Genomic DNA, 14,149 nt, shown 5'->3' with positions numbered 1-14,149 from the left:
ATCAAATATGATTTTTGGCTACGACTTATTGGCGCTTAGTTCTCTCACACATACACACTGAATTGTTTAATTATTTGCATTTTTGGTAAGCAAGAAAAGGGGTCAAAAAATTTTACAGTTATATAACTTTATTATAAGGTTTAGCAGAATCATTTTTTGACCCACCACCTCACTTCTGTTGACGTAAAGCCTAAAAATAATGTCTGTTTTTCACTCTTATATCCCCAAGCTGCCAAATCTAACCGTTACATTAGCATTTATTCTGGGCTTCTTTGAATTTCTTTTTAAAGTTTAAGTTTTGCCATTTGTCAATCACCTTAAAGTTTTGCATTAAAAAGCTCTTACACACACACACACACACACATATACATAATTTGTAACTTCTGTTTTAACACATGTGATATAATCTAATTTAAAAAGTCTTCTGTTATACACGGAAAAAATAAACATATAATCTGTAGTTGTGGCATATAACGTTTATACTATCTATGTATGGTCTCACTGTCTGCTGTTAGCAGCTGGACCTTTATTTCTCAGATAGTTTCAATTGGCATAATTTTTCAAAAGCCTTGGATCAGTTCAGAGACTGAGAATCATCACATTGCTATATTACACGTCATTAAATAACACAACATCATTTTCAACAACTGCTACAACATTAACACAATAACAGACATAATTTCATACCTGACGTCCTGCTGAAAATGGTTTCACCATATACAACCTTTTGTTTTATTATTATTTTGACACTTTCAAAGTAACACAATGACATTTTTACACTCTATCTAAAGTAAAACTTGACTTGTAAACTAGTCACAGAAGGCAACTCAAACAACAACAAAAATAAATTAATACAACCTCTCATCACTTCATCCTGTGATAAGCTACATTTCACTTCACTTTATTGAATTTGTCTCACTTGAACAGCTACTTTGGGATTGTTCATACATAAACTATGTCACAGGTCCAGCATCAGATTTGGGAGAATAAATCTTCACTGTATGGTCTCCACTGTCCAGTGTAATGAGAAGGTTGTTCAGTAGCGTTAATCCAACAGGGCGAATAAGATGGTCTCCCACAAGAGGAGTACGGACTGGGCCACTCTGGAGCTTCCCTAAGCTCCAAATCATCCCCTGGTCTGAGTCAATCACAATTAGATCTCCATCTCTGTCGAACGCCACACCTGAGATGCTGAGCCTCACTGTGGACTGCAGGGTCAGGCTAAAAGTGTCTGTCTGGTAAAGGAGGTGGAACTCTTTTGTAAACACCCTGAGCCTTCTGTGTTGGTGTCTCTCCGTTGGATTGGTGACATCAGTTAGATGCTCTGTCACTGCAGTGTTCCCATTCACGCAACAATAGGCCACCGCTTTAGGGCACTGAAGGTCTGAAATGGTTGTTTGATGCTCTAGAACGACGCTGTGACTATAGTCCACCCTCACCTTGGAGAGAGTGCCGGCCTCAACATCAGAGACCAGGATGTGTCCACAACTGTCAGTGTCCACGCCCCAGGGCATCTGGAAGGAATCTTTGATTGTCAACATGTGATTCCCCCTGGATGTGAACACTTTTACAGCTTTATCACCTGCATCAGTCACAACCACGTGACCAGCTGGGGTCACTGCCACGTCCACTGGGTAACAGATGTCCCCACTGGCTGCTCCTTTTCGCCCAAAGCTGTGCAGCTTCTTTCCCTGTAGATTGAACACCACCACTCTCTTTTCTCCATCATGGACCACAACTATTGTTCCTGAGGACCCCAAAACAGCTATTCCAGTTGGGTTGATAAGAGCCCCCCACCCACCAAATGCAGTACGCAGGAGAAGAGTTGTGCACGTCAGAGCTGCGGGAAAGATAAAACCAGCTTTTGCTCTACACGGAGGAGCAGACGGTGAGGGACTTTGAGACAACAGAAGATCCTTTAGGTCACTAAGAACCTGGCAGTGGGAGGTGCTGTCAACACTGCATAACTGTCGACAGAAAGGGCACTCCAGCTTCCTCAGGAGAGGGTGGGACAAAGCTGTGATGCATTCCAGACAGAGTACATGGCCACAGGAAAGGTTCTGCGGTCTGCGCTCCCTTTGCTGACAGCTAAACGTCTCGAAGCAGACTTTGCACTCCAGTAGGTTGATCTGTATCTCTCTGATGATCCCCTCTGGACTGAGGCAGCCACGATGTTGGAGACTCTTAGCCATGACTGAAATATCCTGTTCTTTAAACCCTGTGGGATGGTTCAGTCAGCTGATGCAGGCAGCAGCAAATTCAGGAAACCAAAATAGAATGCCAATTTACGTGGTGAAATAGAGAATCATGGAGAGAGGCATATGAAGCACAATTTTGTGTAAGCACTCGTGCCCTGGGCTTTTAGGCCTCAACTGTCACGTGGTATTTTGCACATAACTAAGGCTCTCTGCTGCCCTCCTTTGGAACAGTCACAGAACCCAAATTGCAGATATCACAGAGTAAATTCAGTGACAAAAAAGCCTGTATATTACTTTTAAAAAAGGAAAGAAAGAAATATGCCTGGCTGGAGTTCAGTGCACAATCTTAAATGTGCAACAGTGTGTCAGCCACAGCTCTGCCACTACTCATGTTTATTTCCAAAGGAACAGCAACCGTACCTTCAAATACATCTTGCCGTAGGTCAGCATGCGGCAGCTATTTCAGTCTGAGTTTCATGCTGTGCAGACGGAGTGAAATCTGATCTGTTATGGGCCGTGCTTGAATCAGCCAATCCAGCCCTCCTTTGCTGCAGCGGGACACCCCTCAGGGGTCAAACAATGTCATTTAAAATTTCTCTTGTTAAGTACGCAAACACAGAGGGGCTTCCTGCTAATAGGAATGTGACAGCAAGTAAAAACGACCAAACAAGATTAAGAGGAAATGAAAACACTTTTAATACATTTCACAGTGGAAAAGAACAGCACAGGTCGTTTTCAGCAGAATTGTTTTTGGCAAATGACATCTAAATCCACAGACGAGGTCCTATTTAGTGTCTACTGTATGTAGCACGGGAGCCAGGTCTGTTCCAGAGAGGTCAGTGTCTGGATTGTCAAGGATTATGAGGGATAGTATATCTGTACTGAGATGATACTGACACATGAAATGGAAATATAACCTTCAAATAAAATACTCAAGGCCAGAAGAATCAAAGACACACACAAAAAAAATCAGTCTTAATAGAAACTGAAAGAAGATAGGAGTTAAAAAAACAAAACAAACATGCAAACAGGCACAAGGGGTGAATTAAAATGTTACCACGACAGTGAAAAAGGTTCACATAACAATACTGGCATCTTGCTGTGTGGTGAATACAAAGACTCTTGTAACGGTTTCCTACTACAACACTTGTTTTGATTGGAGTCAGCCATGCAAATGCAATATACGCAACAAGGTCAATCCAGACACAGACAGAAAAACTGACAATACATGCAGTAATTTGAATAATTATCTTCTCTTATTAGTAAAAAAAAAAAAAGAAGAAAAGAAAAGAAAAGAAAAAAAATTAGCAGCCACAGGAGGACAAGGAGAGTAAAATCACTCAAGGTCACAATGATTCACAAAATACTCGAACATTACTTAATGTACAGTATTTTCAATAAACTTTCTGCAAAGTGCTTAAACTGTGTGCTTTGCTTCATTACAGGCCAAACGCAGACCCAAGCCGGTGATCCTACCACGCTAAAGCTGTCTGGTATTGAACTCCTGCCCACATTCAAGTTAAAAAACATAAAATAGTGAACATCTATGATGTAAATAGATAATCAGTGACAGACATTTATATAAAAATGCTTTAGCTTCTTTTGTGCTATAAACATAGACGCTCCACTAAGTGATAAATTCTACATAATGGCTTTTAACATTGAAATGGGTTTGATACCAGAGTTGATATAAACCAGTCAATTGTACATTAGCCTTTAATGATACTGCTTCATAGGATAACTGAATTATAGCTCACTAGCTACAATGATCATGCAATTATATTTAGAAATGGCAGTTTTTGTTGCCACACCTTTCTCTCACACACTCGCACAAAATAAAATTCTCCCACTCTTTCATCCAAAAAGCAAACACAAAAAAAAAAGTGATCAGTGGTTTAGGAGCTTTTATGACTACAGCACACACCAACGTGTGTATCTCTGTAGTCTGAGCCACTGTGCACTCCTAATAACACTGCATGGACCTGTTTTTCCACTTCCGGTGTCTGCACTCCATCTACTGTAGGTGGGTGGCTTTCTAGGCTTCGGTTACATCAGGAAGTGGTCGTAGCTTTACCCTCTTCTCCATCTGTAATCTTTCACACTTTGGGTTACCCAACAGCCTCCGCCTCCAACTCCTACTGGCTGTCGAGGCCGTTGATGGATTTGGTCTTTCCTGAGTCCTTCTTTCTCTGTCTGGCTTTGGGGCTGTCACCGTCTACATCAGTTTCTCCTGAAACATGAAGCTCACATATTTCAAATGAACCCATAAAGAGATGTAACTGCACTGTGTTTCTTCTCACACATGTATGAGTATGCATATGTAAAGCACTATAATAAACACTAGAGGTCACCCATTTACAAGACAGCAACTGAATACTGGTATGCATTTTTTAATGTGGTGTGCTGGATGAATTACAGTGAAGTCAGTGTACCTTTAAATCCCTCATACACATGGTCAGCAAACTCTGCGAAATTACTGTCTTCACATTCTGAGAGGCTCTGAGGGGAGAAAAGGTTTAAGACACATGACACACACATACCTGTAACTGGACAGAGACCATACTGTACATGCATCACGGCTAACTGACTCCGTACAGCTTTCTCTGTAAACAACCCGATAACAACCCCTACAAGGAAAACCTTGAATGTTAATATTTACTAATGATCTTTGATGATTATTTAGCTACAGAGCATTAAGCATGGTTGGCTTCACCCAGGACATTTGGCCTTTTGCCATTCAGGCACAGATGTCAGTTTGTTGTAGCTTTATTTAGACGTAACAAGAGTTTACAGAAAGGCACTGAAGTGTGATGCCTGATGCTATTGCACTGATCTATATGTGAGTAAAGTTTTTTATATTGTTAATGATTGTGGGTGTGGGGTATGGCCAACCAAACCGTGTATTTGTTAGAAAGGCTGAGAATAAAGAAACAAGTTGGGATTGAAATTAACTCCAATTTGCACGTTTTAAGTGCTTTTATGGACATTCACATTGTTTTTCCTAATTCCGATCATTCCTGTCCTCAACAGATCTGAAAAACTTCAGACTCCTGGCAACCACAGGTCACTAAGGAAACTACATTTTCTGTGAGACCGGTTGGCAAGGTGTTGCTAGTGGTCGCTGGTTGAAAATGGTCATATACGGTGCTGCACCGATAGCCTCTTAACACTTACTAGCTATCAGCTGAGCAGGGATACTTTTACTTTGAAAGTGTGACACCTTCAGAGTAAAAGTTGTCTCATTTGAAATGTTTTGGTTGCAGTGGTAAAGCACAGCTTTCACTTTGAGGGGGATTGTTCTCAGTTTCTTGTTGTACTGCTCTTCAAGTTTCACTACTGCTCTGTGAATAGTTCGTCTTGGTAAGTTTTTGGTGCAGGGACTACACTAGTTTCCAGAGGCTGCCAGGGGATTGTCGACTGGTCTGTAGGCCTGTGTGACTAAGGCCTTAAATTCTTTGTAAATGCTTCAAGGTCTAAAGCAGTTAAATGGAAAAACTCATGAAAGCTAAAGCAATAAACATACCTTTTCCCTTGGACCATATGTTTCTGCGTACCATACCATTCCATACAGACACAGGAATGTAATGAAGGCCTAAAAACAGAATGAAGGGAACAGAAACTGTAAAATGATTCATGGAAAATGTGTAAAAAATTACTTGCAGCATTCATCATATGTTAGAATATTCATATTAAAAAACAAAAATATATGTATAAAATAAATTATACGCATTTCAGTGCACGATAGACCTTACCAAACACAACAGCCAGAGGATCACATAGAGGATCTGTGTTTTTGAGAACAAGTCCTGCCCAAACTTAATGCATGCCAAAGCCTCCAGAAAGGCTATTGCCCTGTGAATGAGAGGGAGGGGGCAAAACAAACACATAGTTCAGTATTTTAACTCACTGGTAGCAAAAAGAAGAGAAATCCAAACCTAAAAATAACATCCAAATCAAACATGTCAGTTTTGGGCTTTTATCTGAGAGCAGTGCTTGGGTCACTGACCTACACATTTGAACTTTTTTGGATAAAATAAAATATTCCTGATGTAGGTCAGCTGTTTGACAGCTTAGTCCTTGAGTGAGGCAGTGAAATGCCTGCATGAATACCACTGTTCATAATCTCTGGTAGCTCAGGTAACATCTCCTCCTTGAGCTGCTGTCACTGCTCATGGCTATGTGTACACAGCACTACATGTTCATAGGAATACAAGATGTTAAGCAGGCTTATTATTAACAAGCTTTAAAATCAGGTTACTTACCCAAATACCCAACACTGGGTCCCAACTCTCTTGCACTGTGTGTCTGTTAGGTATGCATAATACTGCCTAAAGGAAAAAACAAAGCAAATTTTTAGCAAATTTCACTGGAACTTCTAGTCTGTGTCTCTGTTTCCTTTTACCCACCTGCCACATAATGAGGGTAAATGCATGAAATGATATACCTTACTGTTGGAGCTGTGATGATACCGATGAACAGGATTCGACACCAGCTAAGAGCATGGCTTGCAGGAAAGACGAAAATGTGCTTAAGGAAGAATGTGTTCAACTCAGTAAGCTGTGAAAAAAATGATAAAAAGAACTATAGTTAAAAACAAAAGCAAGTATAGCATTGTTTACAATTATTCAGACAGTAGGACATTTCTATTCATTTTACCATACTGAAACTTTAAACTTAAACTCACAAAACTCTTTAATATACTCTAGCCGGCCACTTTGTTGGGTACACCTGTTGCACTTGTGCATAACTCAAGTATTTAATCAACCACCCGCTGAAGTTAGATGGAACCTTAAAGCAGATGTGCTACCTCAGCAGAAGACCACACCGGGTGACACTCCTAACAGCTAAAAATAGGAAACTGAGGCTACAATTTGCATAAGTTCATCAATCTTGAAAAACAGAAGTTTGGAAAAACATTGCCTGGTCTGATGAAACATGATTTCTGACACCAAAGCATGGATCCAATCTCTCTTATATAAACAGCTCAGGTTGCTGGTGATGTAATGGTGTTGGGAATATTGACACAAGATAACTCACCATGTAGCACACCTCAGATAAACTTCACAAACTGGTTTCTTGAACTCGAAAATGAGTTCACTCATTTACTCACTGTAGGGCTGTGCAATATGACCAAAATCTCATATCCCGATATAAGAATTCTATCGTCCCGATAACGATATTAATCACAAAAATTTAACATTTTCTGTAAATTCTGTGAATCTCGGGCAGCTCGACTTGCGTGAAGTGTTTCCAGCTGTGCGTCCTTTACCCGGAGTCGAGTGTTTTAACCGATGCATGAAACTATACATTTTTAGACATAAGTTGTAAAGGCCGCCGTTTTCTTTGTATTTATTACACGGCGTGCTGCGGGGAAAAGCCTGTTCTAACGTTTGAGTCTAAGGTTTATTTTTTAGCACCTGGCGGCTCTTTTTTACTTCTCATCCGTAAATAATCTGCTCTTTCACGTGATTCAGTTTATTTTGAAAAGTCTCAACAGGATCTTGAGCTTTATTGTGAAAGGTGTATGTGGAACATAAACAAGCGGACATGCGAAGGTGTTACCGTTGCTGTTGCTAACGACAACGCATAAAAACAGGCGCTTGTCCGTCTGTAGTGTGGTTATATTACATATAAGAGAAAGAGAGAACTTTAAGAAATTTATATAGTCACTACAGTGACCATCAGAACGATGAAAAAATATTGCCGTAAACAGTTTATTTTGCGACACCACGAAACAAACAATAGCGTAAAATGAAACGATAGACGTTTTTATATCATGATCCGATATATATCGTTATATCGAACAGCCCTAACTCACTGTGTACTCAAATGGCCTCCACTGCCACCAGATCTCAATCCAAGAGAGCGCCTTTGGGATGTGCTTAATGTAAGATTCACATAATGAATGTGCAGCTGATAAATCTGCATCAACTGTGTGAGGCTGTCATGTTGATATGGACCTAAATCTCAGGAATGTTTCAGCACCTTTTTGAATCTGTACATGAATAATTAAGGCACATCTGAAGGCAAATGTGGTCTTAAGACAAAAAATATATATTAGCATGTACTACTAGTTATAAACAGAACTGCATTATCCTTTTTAATATTAACATACTGTATTATAAAATATAATTTAAAGGATGCAAAGGCAGCCAGGAAAACTTGCAGTTCAACTTTTTCCATCATATTTTTGCATTTTTAAAATCAAGCAGATAATATGAGAAGGACTTGGCTGTGAATACAGAAATGTTGCTGATATATGTTAATTAGATCTAATACAATTAGTCCTTTAGACCTCTGCAGTCTGTTCAGTGTCATCAAACTACATTTACTCTCATGAGGTTCATTTGTTGTTCCACCAGGTTTTTTAAGGATCTAACATTTCTCTCACATGTGTATGCCACATTAGAATAAGCACATAATTAAAATTTGTATTAATTAAATGTATGCTGTATTTGTTTATAGATCAGCTATGTACTGTTGTTAAGTTGACTGAATGGGTTCACATCCAGCCTGTACAACAACCGTGCAGGAAAAATATAGTAAGCTGTAAAGCTCTGATTTAATAAAATAGATCACTGTATATTTTATCATTGTTCAGGTAATTATTCAGACAAACAATATCATCCACGGTTTTTTGTTGTAGGTGGGAGGACCACATCACAACAAACTAAATGTGAGGCAAACACTGTGTCTGTGTGGGGAATAAAGTGGGAAAACAGCAACAGTACTGAGAGGTAATCTGAACACCTTCAATTTTATTTCTCTGTTAACTTTATTTCTCTTAACACTTTTTTTTATTTTATTTCAGGCTGTATGTGTCCATAAATTGGCATACTTTTTTGAGCCATATCTGACAATTTTGGCTATTTTCTAATCCAAAAATACCCATATATTGCCTCACTTAACTTTGTATTAAACCACCCACGCAAAACTGAAAAACATTTTTCAGCAAAACCCCCACAAAAACTAAATATATCTTGTGAATATAGTAAAAAGCCTTCCCTTTGTATCCACGGGGTAAAAACCAGACAATGGAAAAGTGCATGTCCTGCAGAAGTAGTCAAACTGTGGGACACTATCTGAAGATGTGGGACAAGTAATAAAAACACTGCACAGTCCCACATCAAAACAGGAATCTGGTCACGCTGGTGGGAGAATATTTATAACAATTGCACTGCTTACTCATTTCAGAAAACTGTAACATTTACTGAACTAATTTTGGGTTGAATTAAGGACACCATAAAAAAATTCTCTCCCAATGCAAGTCACACTTAAGAGTTTGGCAACAGTCACAGCAGTGCATTTAGAGGGCGCCTTTGTAAAAGCCCGCATTGGCAGATAATGAGGCGGAGGACCCGCAGCAATGTTTTTTCACTCATTTGGCCAGGAGCCTGTGTGGTTGAATTTAGTGAAGAGCAGCTCAACTGTCACCATGTGGAATACAGCTGTGCCATGCGCAAGCTCTTCAACTAATTCTAAAAGACTGCTAATTACTATTTAAGGCCTCAAGAGAGTTCTCAACTGGCTGAGAGAGAGAAAGTGGAGGATGGTGCCGTTTCATCACCAAACACAAAAAGTGGAGGAACACCAGCCTTTAGCTTTCATCACCCTGGCAGCCTGTGGCTAGAAAATTTGGCAGCTGTACTCGACTTTCCAGTGGAGAGCAATGAAGCTAACTTAAATTCTCCATCGTTTTCTCATTTTCATAAAATGCTCCCAAGTAGTTCAGCCTGTCTCATTCTCATGGGATAAGCTTTTAACATGCAGCCAGCAGGACACTTGAGCATTATGTGGGTACATGTGGGATAGGTTTTAGATTGCAGCCAATCAGATTAGCCAGGACTTAGACGGCAGAGCACACAGGATGATCTCTGACTAGTCATCACTAAGTCACCATGAGACGACAAAAGCAGATTTCTCACGGACCCACCTGCCAAATGATCATGAACAGGTAGACGCCCGTCACTCGCTGCAGAGAAGACTTTGGGTCAAGCCAGCGTACATAGGTCCAGCTTGCAGGGGTGAACTGCAACACGGCTCGTTTGATCTTCCCTGTGGTGGTGTGGATGTCCCTGGATGGAAAGCATAGAAGGAGGGTTTCAAAGGCATGCAGATAGATTTTCAGTAAGTATTATGTTAATGTTAGCAGACAAAGCTACATGAAAGCAATACCATCACATGAATCTTTCAAACCAATCCCCCTTGATAAAGATGTGGGGTTACTTTCAAAACAATTTATGAATCTTATCTACAATATAACTTAGTGCAAAAGAGGATAAAAGTTTAGACATAGCTGTAAACACATCCCACAACATAAACTCATACTTAATACTGGCCCAGTGGTAGGTTCTCATCTCCAAAAAGCGGCAGACAGTCATGCCAAGCCAGATTCCCCCTCCATTACACAGCAGAATATCGAGAATGACTTGGTCCCACCAGCATTCAGCAAAGTTAGGCAGCAGGTGCATGAAGAATAGCTATGGACACAGAAAAAGAACATTTAACAGAATAGTGTACACAATACATGCACGTAGCCTGCAATATTTTGAAGGAATATGTAAAATCAAACGCCACAATTCTCCACAGGATAAACCACTGACATCCCCAGCTTAGATGACCTGAAAACTTCACCGTTATCAAGAGAAACAAAGAAAGAAAGGCCAGCGGGCAGAGAGAAAGTGACAGCTTGCGATGGCAACCTTATCTGCTGTGTGCATCTCTACCTCAGTAAGTTCCCACGTAATACTGATGGTCCAGCACAATCCATAACTTCGAATGAGAAGTGCCTTCATACCCCATCCCCAGAAATGGCTGAATGCAAAAATGTCAAAATGGCTCAGGATTCTCTCCCAGGTGATGACATGGCAGTTCACAGCGTATTCCTGCAAGCAGAAGTGCATGCAGCCTCATTAAAATGATTAATAATCCCTCGGATAGTGCCGCAAGTAGAGCATGTAAATCAACAGGAAAATGATTTTTGCTGCAAGCCTCCATCGCTCACCATTATGTCTGCCTCTCTTTTGGCATAGCGCAGGTTTGGATCCAGCCAATACATCAACTGCTTCACCTGCTGCCAGTTGAGGAAAATGATGAAAACCAGGAACAGGAAGTAGAGAACACTCAGACCTTGGCAACAGAAGGACACAATGTTAGTAGAGGAAAACCAAAGATCTGAATAAAGATAGATTGTGTGAAAAATACTCACCAAAGACTATTCGCCATATCGCTGGGTGTGGCCTGGTGAATGGACCTAAAGAGAGGTATATTAAGACGCTGCATGAAAGACATGTAGTAACAAAGTTCTCTTGACTTCTCAGATAGGGTAGAAAATAGCCATGTGGGTAGCAGTTCATTTTATTTCACTAATGGTAAGGTCTTTACTGAAGTTCCTCTTTCTTTCTAGCTACAGATCTTCTTGTGAGAAGCAGGGTGTTATTTACAGTTCTATAAAACACAAGTGTGTGTGAAGCTCCTTCTAAGCCACTGTAATTAAGGTCCTTTATGCAAACACACTTGACTGAGCTTCACAGAAATAATATTGTGCTGTCTTACCATTAGGAAATGCCAAAACACTGATGACAAGGAAGAAGGAGATGACCAGAATGACCCCCACCCAAAGATTATTGTCAGGGTTTCCATCATCTCTGCAGACAGGGAGGGGAAACAGAAAATTGAAATCTCAGCGACAGTCAGTTAACCTCAGTATCACTGCTTATATTAAGTTAAAAGGCACATTTTTACAAGTATGGTTAACATCCTACTTAAAACTAAAGTGATGTGGATGCTCTTTAAAATTGCTTTAAGCTTCTAAACAGCTGATAAAGAGATCCTATAAAGCAAAAAAAAATACTTTAAATCTAACATTATGAGTCATGCCCTTGCTAGTTACACTGTTGTAGCTAATGCCAACACAGGAAACAGAGTCCCCTATTTGGTGCCATTGTATAACTAATGGATTATTGCTATCTGACGAGGTTAAAGTCTAATTACCTCACAGATTAAGAATGTGACCCATTCCCAATTACTGTAAGTGCGCAAAGATAACGCTATAGTTAGCTAGCCTCCTAGTGTACCTGGCGCTCTCTGAGCATCACTGTTCCTGCTAGCACAGCTAAGCTAACCCATTAGCGAGCGCTAGCTGTGAGCGACTCACCTTGTGAACGCGAAGTACATCAAACTGAGCACGGTGCATGTCAGCAGCGTTATCGTGTGCGGCTTGTAGAAAAACTCGATTGTGATATCTTCGACCTGCTGCTCGTTTATCATTCGGAAATGCATCCTGTAATTCACATCATCCTTGCTTAAGGTATGGGATCCGCTATACACGGCCGCCATAGCTGGACGCAGCCAGGCAGGAGAGCAGCAGCAGCAGCAGCTCCTCACGGCAGCATGAGAAAGTGAGCCACCTCGACCAGTGAAAAATACCAGGAAAAACACCAGACACAGTGGAAATGGTTACATTACTAACGGTACAGCAAGCAAAGCAAGCGGCAGAATTAGAGATGAGGAAAGACTGTTAAGAGTCAAACTGTTCACTTCTGATGTTGATTGGTTTGCGTGCTTGCTGGGAGTGTCTCGAGGCGGAAGAGTTCACGTGCTCGTGTGCTGATTGTTTTTAGCATGGCTTCCAGGCAGGGACTTTATGGCATGAGTGACTGCGCACGTTCTTGACTTCAAAAATCTCTCAGTTAATTATGTGACTACACAAAAACGCCTTAATAAAGCAATGCATAGGTTTTGGTGTCTTGCACAAATTACAGGCGGACATCCGTTTGCATGTAAAATGAACGCGTTTCCTGAGTGTTTTCTCAGAATTGGATGCGTCACTTGTTTAAAGACTTAAGTTGGTGCGTGCTTGTCTCCCCCCTGTGGCCCCTTATGGTTTCACATGCCGTGTTAAACAAAGCTCTCCGCTCCCTGCAGGGGTCAGAGGCATCCTTTATACCAGCGGTCCCCAACCCTTTTTGCGCCACGGACCGGTTTATGCCCGACAATATTTTCACGGACCGGCCTTTAGGGTGTCGCGGATAAATACAACAAAATAAAACTAGTACCGGTACCGAAAAAAAAGGAGATTTATTCATAACACACGTGAAAAGACCCAGGAAAACCGAGTTAACGATAAAAACGATAACAAAATAACGCTTAAAAACCGATTAAAAACCCTGAAAACCATATTTTTCACACCTGAGCCTCAACTCTCGTGGCCCGGTACCAAACGACTCACGGGGCTTGGGGACCGCTGCTTTATACAGCCTTTCATCTGAGGTAAAAGAAGTACTCGCACTTAAAACAAATACTTTTCATATTTTACCTAAGTAAAAATATTTAAATGAAATGTGCAAAAAGTGCTTAAAGTATGAAAGTAAATCATTAGATATCAGGATATGTTTTTATTTACTTTATGGAAGATGAGCAGTCTAGACATGATTATATAAATTTTATATACTGCAGCCGCTAAATTAATCGTATAACAATCTCTTTCCTTCGACTGCTACCTTTAAGGGTCATCATCTACTGCCATCCCAATCTTCTTCGTCTGTCACGTCACAGCATGACCTCCTTCAGTACATCGATGAATCTTCTCTGTGGTCTTTATCCCATTTTTCTCCTGCCTGGAAGCTCCATGTTTCAGCATACTTTGCCCAGTATAGCTAATATCCCGGCTCTGCACATGTCCAAACTATCTCAGCCTTGGCTCTCTAATTTTTCTCCAAAGTGCTCAACCTCAGCTCTGACGTACTCATTTTAAATCCTGCCCATTCTGGTCACTCCCTAAGCATCTTCAGCTCTGCCAACTCCAACTTGGCTTCGTGACTGTTTTTTGTTGTTGTTCTTTTGTTTTCCAGCCTTTCCTGTCCAGCAGCTTTATAAGATTGAATCACGGTGTTGCATGCATTGTTGTGTCAAACACATTAGCTTTGCCACGAGAAGTTCTATAAACTCTC

At 40.6% G+C, this 14,149-nt stretch overlaps 2 protein-coding genes across 2 annotated transcripts; both read right to left on the bottom strand.

Annotated features, from left to right (window-relative positions):
• Positions 1-507: 507 nt before the first annotated feature.
• LOC146564476 (E3 ubiquitin-protein ligase NHLRC1-like) lies at positions 508-2,608 on the bottom strand. Its single transcript, XM_085290370.1, has one exon. The coding sequence runs from the start codon at positions 2,190-2,192 to the stop codon at positions 954-956; it is 1,239 nt and encodes a 412-aa protein (XP_085146496.1). The 5' UTR covers positions 2,193-2,608; the 3' UTR covers positions 508-953.
• Positions 2,609-2,870: 262 nt separating this feature from the next.
• On the bottom strand, positions 2,871-12,914 carry ptdss1a (phosphatidylserine synthase 1a). Its single transcript, XM_085292305.1, has 13 exons — positions 12,355-12,914; positions 11,754-11,845; positions 11,407-11,451; positions 11,203-11,327; positions 10,925-11,083; positions 10,527-10,678; positions 10,132-10,273; positions 6,643-6,755; positions 6,461-6,526; positions 5,951-6,050; positions 5,722-5,790; positions 4,631-4,697; positions 2,871-4,428 (listed from the first exon to the last, which is right to left on the bottom strand). The coding sequence occupies exons 1-13, from the start codon at positions 12,534-12,536 to the stop codon at positions 4,334-4,336; spliced, it is 1,407 nt and encodes a 468-aa protein (XP_085148431.1). The 5' UTR covers positions 12,537-12,914; the 3' UTR covers positions 2,871-4,333.
• Between the last annotated feature and the right edge of the window lie 1,235 nt (positions 12,915-14,149).

The sequence above is a fragment of the Mchenga conophoros genome, linkage group LG11 (assembly GCF_057382185.1).
Source record: "Mchenga conophoros isolate Kocher_MC1m ecotype Shallow Benthic linkage group LG11, M_conophoros_male_GT1.1, whole genome shotgun sequence".
Lineage (NCBI taxonomy): Eukaryota > Metazoa > Chordata > Actinopteri > Cichliformes > Cichlidae > Mchenga > Mchenga conophoros.
The sequence above is the reverse complement of the archived record's forward strand: the minus strand, read 5'-3'. Positions and strand labels throughout refer to the sequence as shown.

Coding starts and splice junctions, on each gene's coding strand:
- LOC146564476 (XM_085290370.1), bottom strand. CDS start 2,192: ATGGCTAAGAGTCTCCAACATCGTGGCTGCCTCAGTCCAGAGGGGATC.
- ptdss1a (XM_085292305.1), bottom strand. CDS start 12,536: ATGGCGGCCGTGTATAGCGGATCCCATACCTTAAGCAAGGATGATGTG. Junction 11,328..11,406: donor GATATGGCGAATAGTCTTTG/GTGAGTATTTTT, acceptor TCTGTTGCCAAG/GTCTGAGTGTTCTCTACTTC. Junction 6,527..6,642: donor ATCACAGCTCCAACAGTAAG/GTATATCATTTC, acceptor TTTTTCCTTTAG/GCAGTATTATGCATACCTAA.